Source organism: Alosa pseudoharengus, unplaced genomic scaffold (genome assembly GCF_046254945.1).
Source record: "Alosa pseudoharengus isolate Yale_2024_CS ecotype anadromous, Long Island Sound unplaced genomic scaffold, YU_APseudo_1.1 YU_APseudo_1.1_scf_13, whole genome shotgun sequence".
NCBI classification, from domain to species: domain Eukaryota; kingdom Metazoa; phylum Chordata; class Actinopteri; order Clupeiformes; family Clupeidae; genus Alosa; species Alosa pseudoharengus.
In genome coordinates this window covers 35,084,611-35,097,110 of record NW_027468598.1, presented here as the reverse complement: position 1 = coordinate 35,097,110, position 12,500 = coordinate 35,084,611, and the positions used below count along the sequence as shown (strand labels likewise).

The following is a 12,500-nucleotide window of genomic DNA, read 5'->3' as shown; positions in this document are numbered from 1 at the left end:
TGAGCAGTGCCAATGGTAAGTTCCCAAACCCTACATCTTGATGTGGGTCTGGCTCATCAGGCTGTCCCTGGGGCTGCTGCTAGGAAATTCACCACAGAGATCATGATGGAGTCTCTTCAGCAGACCTGCCACAGAGTTCACTACTAGAACATTTCAAAGATTCTAGTTCTAGTAGAAAATTCTATTTTGGAATCTTCTCATTCAGTAGGTGAAAGAGGATTAGATGGATTACAATCCCACTGTAAGGTCTGCAGTACTGTTCCTTGTGTGGAGACAGAGGGGGCATTTCTGCGGTATTACCAACTGGTCGTTAAAAGACATAGGACTCGAAGGGTGACCTTTCATAAATAACACAGAGCACTGAGAGATGCCAGGCTAGTCCCTTGGCACCGCCCCTACCACCTGCCAGAACACTCAGGGCCGCCCATCTCTCTCTCTCTCTCGTTTCCTCTGTCTCTTTCTCTCCACACAAACACAAACACAAACACAAACACAATCACCAAGCCTACAGTGGGAGCCTTTGGGAGCTTTCTCCTGCCCTTCAGCTGGGCTTGTGTGAGAGCGTGGTGATGGGAGGGGAGGGGCCTGGTGGTGGGAGGGGCATGTTATGAGAGGGGAGGGGCCGGGTGATGGGAGGGGTCTAGTGATGGGAGGGGCCCTGATGGGAGGTGCATAATAGTGGGAGGGGTCTGTGATGGGAGGGGTCTGGTGATAGGAGTGCATGGAGAGGGGAGGGGGCTGGCGATGGGAGGGGCTTGGTGATGGGAGGGGTCTGGTGATGGGAGGGGGGCTGTTCGGTGATGACCGTCCAGCCCGTTGAGCTTCAGTGGACCAGACACACATCACTTAGTGCAGGAATACCACCTTCAATCAATACACATTAACCCACTCGGTGGACAACATGCCCAGCCTGGCTCTGTAGAGGGGGACTATGGAGCCCTGTGCTCAGGCAGCCTGGCTACCATCCCACCCACCCATCCATCCATGCATCCACCCATCTTTCCATCCATCCACCTATCCATCCATGCATCCACCCATCTTTCCATCCATCCACCTACCCATCCATCCACCAAGTTGAGAATATCACAATATAAGTATATAATAAATATAAGTCACATGGAATATATAGTTAGTCCCCTTTGTCCTCCTCTAACAGGCTATACCAGGCACCTACTGTAACTGGAATGTTCCGGAACACCTCCACCAGGTCTAACAGGCAGGCTATACCAGGCACCTAACTGGAACATTCCATAACGTTATAATCAATGGAACTGGCAACACCAGACGTGATAGCGGCGCGTGCATTCAAACACACAAGACCAGTCTTTTAAAACTATTCTTACATTCCGTGGATGGAACGCTCCTGTTAGGTGCCTGGTGTATGCCTGCCTGTACGACCAGGTGCAAGTGTTCCGGAGACCTCTGTCCAGGCACAGGTGGGTTGTCCGTTTTCGGGGGGTAATTTTAAAATGGCTGTCCATCTCTGAGCCGCCTGCCAGGGTCCGGCGCCAGGAAGGTTTATTCAGATGGACAGTGCAATCGCTGGTGGCAGGAGGCAGGAGCCAAGCGAAACAGGTGTCTGGGATGCAGCAGGGCCAACTTGACCACACTCCCCCTGCCTGGTGGACACAACACTACGGATAGGGCTATGGCTACTGAGAGAGAGAGAGAGAGAGAGAGAGAGAGAGAGAGAGGGAGAGAGAGAGAGAGGGAGAGAGGAAGAGAGAGAGAAAAAAAAAAGGGAGAGAGAGAGAGGGAAAGAGAGAGAGAGAGAGAGAGGGAAAGGAAGAAAGAGAGGAAGAGAGAGAGAGATGAAGGGAGAGAAAAAGAGTAGAGAGAGAGAAAGGAAGAGGGAGAAAGGGAGAAAGGAAGAGATGTTTGTAGAGTCTTGTAATAAAAAGGGACCTGAATTCCACAGAGACTGTTCTGCTCATGCATGCTGTTGGAAAGTTACTGTTAAATATGGATAGCACAAGGATAGCATATGCTATGATAAGGCATGGCATTGCACCTTATGACACAATTTATGTCTTTTACTTTTAGAACATTACAATGCTGTCCTTTGGAGGACTTTAGAATTTGCTCTCTCCAATTGACCCTTTGCTAAGTCCGGCCCCCCGCAGAGTTACTGAACTGCCATTGGCTCGTCTGCGTTTGATGGGCGGCGTTTGCTCTCTCCAATTGAAGTGTAAGTCTGTAACCGAAACAGAGCAGTGGGCCAGAGCAGAGGCCTTTGAGAAGGACTTGCACAGATGCTTCATGTAGAGGCTGAAACTGAACTCTGTTCTCCCTTAGAGAGTCACTGTCTCCTCCAATGTGAGGGCTTTGGGGAGAGTTTTTCCGGCACATTCCATGTGTGAGCAAACAGCCCGAGCATATGGCATCACACCTTGTTGCTGTTTGTTTCCTCTTTGATGATCAAATGCATGTGCTTTCTGTTCAGCGTTGATGGCTGAGGGCTTCATTGCCAAGAGGATGTTTGCTGCTCCAACTGTTTATGTTTCATCAGAAATATGCAGTCAGGTCGTGACACGCAGACATCACTGAGCCACATTTCTTGTGTCGCCAGCGTTGTCCTCGGAGACAGTGGAAAACGGGGGGAAATCTGACTCTGGCGTACAGCAACACACATGCATGCACACACACACACACACACACACACACACACACACACACACACACACACACACACACACACACACACACACACACACACACACACACACACACACACACACACACACACACACACACACACACACACACACACACACACACACACACACACACACACACACACACCCCTACACCCTATTCATACACTGGAAAACGGGAGGAAATCTGACTCTGGCGTAAAGCAATCTGCTGCACATGTGGAACACACTGGGCTGATGAACTTTGGTCTGCGTCACACACACAAACACAGACACACACACACGCACACACACTAGCTTGAGAAGCTGTGCTCTGTATATTTTGCATGTGTGTGTAAAAAAAGCACGGAGCAGGTGCCCTCGTACAACCAAAATACCCATAATGCCAAGTGGCAGATGCAAACCATGGCCGTTAACATTCTCCCCATCCCCTCCAGCTGCAGCAATAAACACCTTAATTATGCTAATGTACGCTCCACACACACGGAGACCACACAGTACATATTCATTCCATATCTCTCTCCAGCACAACCAGACTGGGGCTCACAACATTAACCCACACACACACACACACTCACACACTAGCGACCAAAATTTGTGACTTGAAATTGCAATCCTAAATTATACAGCGCAATAAGAGACAAAACCGGTGACCAGATATGGATTTTTATTCTAAATACAGAGTTAAAATGACAACAGCAAAGAGTTAACTTTGTCATTCAAAATGGGCCTAGTTAGCTTTAAGCCTACTAATTACATTCCATTCCTGGCGACCAGTGACAGGCTAAGAATAAATAAGGCACACCAACTCTGCCACCCGAGGCCACCTCTTCTCTCACAGTGAAATAAATATTTGAACAGAGGAGGACTTAAACATATTAATCTTCCTGCGCGACCAGGACAGAGCTTATTTGGAAGTCCGTGCTATGGATGCTCAAATCCAAGTTCCACTTTCAGAAAGACAGGCTGTCATTTGGAGAATAGATTATTACTGACCACCACACAATTGGAGACGAATTTGAAAGGATACTGTTGTTTCCTGTTCTACTTTCCTTCATGACAAGTACAAAAAGGGCCACTGATGGCTCCTTTGTTCAACACTGAGTCATTCCTTGACAATGATTACTCTGCGTCATGGACATAAGATCCATTTGTGCAATGACTAAATCACTGAATGGTATCCATAGCAATTAGCAGCACTGTGTATCCCAGAGAAATAGAATAGAATGGAACCTTGAAGAACTCCACAGTAATTATGTCCATTCCATTCCATTCTATTTACACCCATTTACATCCTAATACACACTTACAACGCAAACACATCAGACAACGACTACGTGTTCTGCATTTACAAAACGTAAAAAAAGTCTGACAAACAACTGGGCATTGACTTGATCAGTATCAGATCAAGCATCTGATCAGTGCTCTCATGCATGACCGCCTAAAGGCTGAATGAATTGGCTCCTTCCACGATGGACATCAAGTGTTCGGAGATGCCAGAGCGGCCCAGCGGAGACCACGGACATGCGTGAGCGGACCCCTCACATCTGGCAGGACATTAATTCATTCAGTGAGTAAATGAAGGCGGTAATGATCTCCGCTGATGGCCCGCTCCGAGTGAGGCAAGCGAGAAACTCCGAAGAATCCCACAGAGATGCTGACAGGCTGACATGGACACTGGAGATGCAGAATGAGCCCAGTCAGAGAGTACACACACACACACACACACACACACACACACGTTGAAGAAGTCTGCACATACGCCTTCCATAAAAATGAGGCTCAAAATGAATTATGTAACTTGGTTCCACATCTGACTATATACATCAGATAACAAGATGTGACTACCACATGGGCACTGAGCATTCATGAATACGGAAGGGCAGTGTGGATGCAGAATAATAATGATGATGGCTAGATGACCGAGCAGATTATGCTAAGCTAGCCTGAGCTAATCAGACACAACACTCTGACTCAGCCCAAGTCCCATGCACAGCTGGCGTGGTGATAAAACATCAACAGTGGCTGCAGAGGAGTGTTTATCCCGAGGAAGGGGGCATTTACATTCTCTGTGGCATCCACCCGAGCGAGAGCCATGCGCTTGTAATCTCTGAGCAGCCCAAACAAGTACTTAAGTTCCACTCTCCTCTGAGCAGCCCAAACAAGTACTTGAGTTCCACTCTCCTGGATACATCTCCCAAAGGAGGAATCTCCTTCTTCATAGCAGGTCAAGCAGGTAAAATCAAGTCTGTTTTCTGGAAGCTGAAGATAATGGAACCTTCATTGAGTTGGGTCTCCACCACATGTAAGCCTTTGACATTAGGCGTAAGTGTTGCGTAATGGGTCTCCACCACATTTGGGCGTAAATGTTGCGCGCACTAGCGCAGGCGTTAGTGCCAATAAGGAGGCTATGGAAAGCTGTGGAATGTAAATACAAATGCAAAGTCTGGAATGCAAAGGCCAAGTCCACCTCTCCTCCCTCTCTACAGGAGCCTGAAGATAAGGCTTATAGAGGAGAACACAGCATTCTGAAGATAAGGCTTATAGAGGAGAACACAGCATTCTGAAGATAAGGCTTATAGAGGAGAACACAGCATTCTTATAGAGGAGAACACAGCATTCTTATAGAGGAGAACACAGCATTCTGAAGATAAGGCTTATAGAGGAGAACACAGCATTCTTATAGAGGAGAACACAGCATTCTGAAGATAAGGCTTATAGAGGAGAACAAAGCATTCTTATAGAGGAGAACACAGCATTCTTATAGAGAACACAGCATTCTGAAGATAAGGCTTATAGAGGAGAACACAGCATTCTTATAGAGGAGAACACAGCATTCTGAAGATAAGGCTTATAGAGGAGAACACAGCATTCTTACAGAGGAGAACACAGCATTCTGAAGATAAGGCTTATAGAGGAGAACACAGCATTATTATAGAGGAGAACACAGCATTCTGAAGATAAGGCTTATAGAGGAGAACACAGCATTCTTATAGAGGAGAACACAGCATTCTGAAGATAAGGCTTATAGAGGAGAACACAGCATTCTGAAGATAAGGCTTATAGAGGAGAACACAGCATTCTGAAGATAAGGCTTATAGAGGAGAACACAGCATTCGTATAGAGGAGAACACAGCATTCTGAAGATAAGGCTTATAGAGGAGAACACAGCATTCTTTAAGCGGCCAGGAGGAGTTGGGTACGGACCTATACAGCCCCCGATCTGGTCAAGACTGAGCCACATTCTGAATAGGATTTTCCCCTTGAAATACACACCCTTGTGCCTATACACACACACACACACACACACACACAAGCTGGCCATGAGAGACATTGACACAGGGGTGAGGATTTCTGCAGCGCGATCCCAAATCCCAAAATGGTCATATGGGCAATTTGCACCCCTCTGAAACTGTAGCCAAGGGCCTGGCGGGACTGAACCATTTTAGAACACCTACGTGCAGACGATCAAATCAAATCTAATCAAATGAGATCCAAGTGTTCCCTGTGGCTGGCTGGGCTACCTGTGCTGGGGAGATCTCATGGCACGGATCAGCCCAGTGGGTCGGCAGGCTCGGAGGGGCTGTTAATAGCCACAGAGTCCGACCCAACAGCACCGCGGCCCGCTGAGAGGCCGCATGAGGAGGAGGTGCTCAGGGCTCTTCGGTGCCTCTGGGACACAACATCCAGAAAGAACACAATAATGTGAGACACGTACCTGCACAACACTGTACATCTCTGTCCAAAAGTGTCCGCTAAATGAAGTGAACTGCCCCATACCCTGTCTGACTCAACCTGCAAACAGGAGGAATCTTCACTGCAGAACGTTTTAAATATTCTTTCATTTTCACCTGCAAACAGGAGGATTCTTCACTGCAGAACGTTTTAAATATTCTTTAATTCATTTTCATTCTCACTGAGGCGAAGGCTTATTATTGGACACAATGAAAATGCAAGCTCTGTTCTTTTGAAACTATTGACCATATCAAATGCCAACATTTGACACAAGGTCAGATATCGACACAGTGACTTTGCAAAACAGTTTATGAACATCAATATTCTGTGGTCTATTCTTTTGTGCTCTTGGGTCTGCAGAAGTTGTGTATGAGCAGAGGTTGTGTATGAGCCAATATCTATTGAGATGCAAAGTGATGTTGTGTACTTTGGTGGAGGATGAGGTGTCACATCACAACACTTCATTTAAATGTACAAACATGCTATCTGTGTGTAGACTTTATAGTGTAGTCTGGGGTGGAGTGGGGTGTGTTTATGTGTGTGTGGGTATGTGTGGTTGCATGAGGAAAACAAGGACAAAGGCTGTGTGCGTGTGCATGAGTAAGAGTAAAAAGGTTGTGTGTGTGTGTGTATGCACGAGTTGCGTGTGTGTGTGTGTGTGTGTGTGTATGTATGTATGAGTAAGAGTAAAAAGGTTGTGTGTGTGTGTGTATGCATGAGTAAGAGTAAAAAGGTTGCGTGTGTGTGTATGCACGAGTTGCGCGTGTGTGTGTGTATGCATGAGTAAGAGTAAAAAGGTTGTGTGTGTGTGTATGCACGAGTTGCGTGTGTGTGTATGTGTATGCATGAGTAAGAGTAAAAAGGTTGCGTGTGTGTGTTTGTGTATATTTATGCATCCGTCAGTCTTGACTCAGAGTCTTATCTTACCTCTTTAGCTCGACAGCAAAGCACATTTAAGACCACCACCACCCCCTGTAGCACCACAGGATGTGTCATACTGTGTGTGTGTTTGTGTGTGTATGTGTGTGTGTGTGTGTGTGTGTGTGTGTTTACACATATCTATGTATGTGAGACAGAGAGGAAATTAGTCTTTTGTGTGAGTGTGTGCTTTTCTCAGACGCAAAGCAATTAAGTCTCTTTCCCTCTCTCTCTCTCTCCCCCTCTCTCTCTCTCCCACTCCAAACTTGCGTTGCACAGTGGCATCATAAGCAGTGGTGGTGAGGATAATAGAAGGCAGCAGCAGCAGCACAAAAGCACATTAAGACGACTAAAGATTCAGCTCTGGATGGACCAGGAAGTCCATTAACTCTCAGTGGTGTCAGTCAGTGGCTTGTGCTCACCAGGTGTTGCACTGTGTGTGTGTGTGTGTGTGTGTGTGTGTGTGTGTGTGTGTGTGTGGGGGGGGGGGTCAGTGTAATCTATGCAAATGCAGTAGTCTGTGTTTCTGTAATTGTGTGCGTGTGTGTGTGTGTGCGTGCGCAAAGGTGCATACACTATGTGTTCACGTGATTCTGAGTGCCAGACAGTAGTAGTCTCCTTAGTATGTACGAGACAGGACATTTGTGTGCTATCCATGCGCAAGTGTGTCAACACTCTGTGTGTGTGTGTGTGTGTGTGTATGTGTGTATATATGTGTGTGTATGTGTGCGTGTGTGTGTGTGTGTCAGTGCGTTTTAACCTTCCAAAAGTGTCTCAAGTGCATTTTCCACAATTTTGTAGTGTTGCAGTCTGACAAAGAGGAGCAGACAGAGAGGAAGCATGCACACACACACACACACACACACACACACACACACACACACACGCACACGCACACAAATATACCACTTCTTTTTACCTGTGATTAAAATACACACACCATAGCTTCTTCCCTGTGTGTAAGTGATTGTGTGTGTGTGTGTTCACACATGGTCATGTATCCTGGTTACGATGTGTGTGTACCGTCCTCTAGATATCTTGGGGGAGTAAACGGAGTTAAATAAGTGCACTCCGCTTGATTCAAACAGAAAAGACCAAAAAAGGAATCAGAAGAAAAAAAGTTGACACATTGACCTGCTCCAAAGAGAAAAGACAGATCTTTGCACCACCACACGATGGGGAATGCACAGCACTTTCACATCCTTGCTCCTGCCGGACCGGATGGCTGTATTTCACAAGACACATTCATGACAAACACGTGACACACACACACACACACTTCTGACCACTACACACCCACACACTCTCAAGCACTTCTTCAGGGCCGCAACTCCTACAGGCAGATGAAGAAACATTGTACAGTACTAGGGTAGGGAGAGAGAGAGAGAGAGAGAGAGAGAGAGAGAGAGAGAGAGAGAGAGAGAGAGAGAGAGAGAACAGAGAGTACTAGGGTTGGGAGTCCAAATATTAGAACAGATAAGAAAGAATAGGAACCAGGACCGATAAGCAGAACCAATAACTGAAATGATCGGAAATAATCAGAATTTGAAAAAAATAGAATGATACCCAGCCTTATACAGTATTCATAAATCTGCCCCTGATGTCAGCACTATTTTAAGTCTCTCCATGCAGCGAGAGAGAGAGAGTGAACAGAGAGAGAGAGAGGGAGAGGGAGAGAGAGAGTGAAGAGAGAGAGGGAGAGGGAGAGAGAGAGAGTGTGAAGAGAGAAAGAGAGAACAGAGAGAGAGTTGAGAGAGATAGAGAGTGAAAAGAGAGAGAGAGAGAGAGAGAGAAGAGCAATGCTAGATAAGAATAAACGAAAAGGGGGTTTGAGAAAGGGCCGGGGATGCCCAATTAAGAACAAGTTCCAGAACCCATGTTTGATGCCCAATTAAGAACAAGTTCCAGAACTCATGTTTGATTCTAAAGTTCCTGTTAAGAGAAGTGGTAGCGTATGAGGAACTGAACCGGCCACTGAGACTGATCTGAGCCTCAGAAGAGGTGAACTGGGCGCTACGTCACCGTATTTACAGCCAGCAGGCCTCCTCCACTGGACTCAGTCAACTCCATGATGAGGTGCCAGAAACTAGCCAGGGAAGGGCATTCAAAGGAGGCAAGAGGAATCTCTTCAACTCCTTGCAGTCACACACACACACAGCCAAATCGTTATTTTTTCCCCCTATTGATACTTTTTGAAAAAATAACTTTTCCAAACCCCTCTGTTGTCATTGACCCTGGATCTGCACCTAGCTATCTGAATGCTATGATCCAGAATCTATGCCCCCTCCTGGATCTGCCCCAAGCTATCTGAATGCTATGATCTAGAATCTATGCCCCCTCCTGGATCTGCCCCTAGCTATCTGAATGCTATGATCCAGCTCTATGCCCCCTCCTGGATCTGCCCCTAGCTATCTGAATGCTATGATCCAGCTCTATGCCCCCTCCTGGATCTGCCCCTAGCTATCTGAATGCTATGATCCAGCTGAATGCCCCCTCCTGCCGGTCCACAGGCTGTGTTTGTGGGTGAATTTAATCACTGCAACATAAACTGTTGTTTTCACGGTGAGAGAAGTTTAGTGGTGCAAGATGATTGTAAAATAGTTCTCTTTGTGAGCAGCTGTGCGCTTCAGCAAGGTGTGAACTGCAACCCAAACATGGCATCTCACAGCACACACACACGCACGCGCACGCACACACACACACAGTTGGCAGGAAACGGGCCGCTAAAGTTCCCCACAGCAGATGTCTGTTCTGTCTCCAAAGGAGAGAACTGCTGCAGAAAAGATGATGTCTCCAGGATGGCCGTGGCTTATCATTTTTTTGCAAGTACACACACACACACACACACACACACACACTCCCGTGTTCCTCTCTCCTCCTCCACAACACAGTTTCATGATCATCTCCTCGTGCTCGTGCAAGGCCACCACTGAGGAAGAGATCACATGACATGTGAAGAAGCGCCGTCTGAACTCATCAACACATCAGTGCTGCCACATTCCACTCTCTCTCTCTCTCTCTCTCTCTCTCCCTTTCTCTCGACTCATTCTGTTGTTTTTCCACCTTTCTCCAACAGACTCTTCCTCTCTCTCTCTCTCTCAGAACAGATGTTTCCCCTCACTGTCACTCACATCTGTATGAACCCAACCACCCAGATAACTCACCCTCCTCTCTGCACCCATCTCCAGGTCCCTTATATCATGCACACCCACACTCAAACGTGCACACACACACACACACACACCCACACTCAAAACGTACACACACACACACACCCACACTCAAACGTACACACACACACACACACACACACACACACACACACACACACACACACACACACACACACACACACACCAACACACACACACTCAAACGTACACACACACACACACTCAAACGTACACACACACTCAAACGTACACACACACACACACACACACACACACTACAAGTATCTGGGTCTCCACCTGGACAATAAACTGGACTGGTCAGCCAACACTGATGCACTCTACAAGAAAGGGCAGAGCAGGCTGTACTTCCTGAGGAGGCTGCGGCCCTTCAATGTCTGCAGTAAGCTCCACAGGATGTTCTACCAGTCTTTTGTTGCCAGCGTCCTCTTCTATGCAGTGGTATGCTGGGGAGGAAGCACAAAGAAGCAGGGCAACTTGACAGGCTGGTAAGGAAAGCTGGCTCTGTAGTGGGAGCTGAACTGGAGTGCATCACTTCAATATCTGACAAAAGGACCCTGAACAAACTGATCAACATCTTGGACAATGAATGTCACCCACTCCACAGCACTATTGTTAAGCAGAAGAGCCTGATCAGCTGGAGACTTCGCTCACTGCCTTGCACAACAGACAGACTGAGGAAGTAATTTGTCCCCAGGGCCATTGAACTGTTCAATGCTTCACTTAAGGGAAGAGGAGAGATAGACTTCTCTGCATAGTCTGTCTGCCTCTTCACCCCCTCCATGTTTGGATACTGTCTGTCCACTAGCCACTTTTTACCACTGTCTTTCTGCCTCACTGTTTGCGTGCTATATTAGCACACTAGCACATATGCATAACCCCTCCCTCCATGCCACAGCCGAACTGTGGCCATACTTATACCTTTTCTTAAAATAATTATATATATAGATATATAGACTTATTCTTGCACTGTTGGACTTACTCATTTGCACTATCACCATTGCACTATCACCGTGACACTCACTCACTCACACAGAGCACCTTACCTTACCTTACTATGCACAGAGAATCACAGGCTCAGTCCCTGCCTCAGTCATTGCAAGTGCCTCTTGACCACTATGTGGATACTGCTTTTAGAATTGATTTAGATTAAGTGTTAGTTAGTATAATTTGTATTTTAGTATATTTAGTATATTCTTTATCTTCTACTGTCCTTACTGCTTAGTTGTGTTTTTATATTATATACTTTTAATTACTTTTTCTGCTGTTAGTGAATGTGTGTGTGTTGTCTGTATGCTACTGTGACCTTGAATTTCCCCTGGGGATCAATAAAGTATCTATCTATCTATCTATCTATCTATTAGGGGTGTGAATCTCTCATGTAAAAGACGATACGATTCGCATCTAGATACATGGGCACGATTCGATACAAGAAAAGATACATGTTCATAAAAAACGATTCAGTACGATTCGATGCGATGCGATTCGATGCAATTCGATACAGTTCAAGAATGTAAAGCATTCTGAAAGATTTTTTATAATTTGCTCAAGGTGCACATTAATTTTATATTATCAGTTATCATGGTCATGGTTGTCAATTAGGCAAAAAAAATGTGTGAATATGATTATCTAAACTGAGGTTTGTTTCATATACTGTATTGAAATGAAAAAAAGAATAGTCTACATTTCAGTCAAACACAGCAGCCAAATACAACATTTTTTTATAGACTTTATAGATTTTATAGAGTTATATCTGATTGTTTTCATGGAGCTGTAGCCTTGTTGAGGTAAGACAATACCGAAATAAAATAAAACAGTGCTTAAGACACTCTTGGCCTTTTCTCGTATAGCCTACAAGAATAAAATAGGCCTACATATCAATGAACTCTCTGGGTTTATTTTGTTCCAACGGTAGACCTAATGCAGAAACCTATAATGCCACAAGTCTGAGTGATATATGAACAAAATAATTGGCTAATAATTTGTGCATTGTTTTAGCAAG

At 45.8% G+C, this 12,500-nt stretch overlaps 1 protein-coding gene across 2 annotated transcripts in view; it reads right to left on the bottom strand.

Annotated features, from left to right (window-relative positions):
• ppm1lb (protein phosphatase, Mg2+/Mn2+ dependent, 1Lb) overlaps positions 1-12,500 on the bottom strand; it is a 69,646-nt gene that overhangs the window by 34,458 nt on the left and 22,688 nt on the right. Inside the window, exon 1 of one of the 2 annotated variants that reach the window (XM_076282935.1) lies at positions 6,373-6,608. The exons of the other annotated variant lie outside the window; for it this stretch is intronic. Coding sequence (XP_076139050.1) covers positions 6,373-6,432 — 60 coding nt within the window. The 5' untranslated portion in view covers positions 6,433-6,608. Of the gene's footprint in view, positions 1-6,372; positions 6,609-12,500 lie in introns of those variants that run through there. 2 annotated transcript variants of the gene reach the window in all.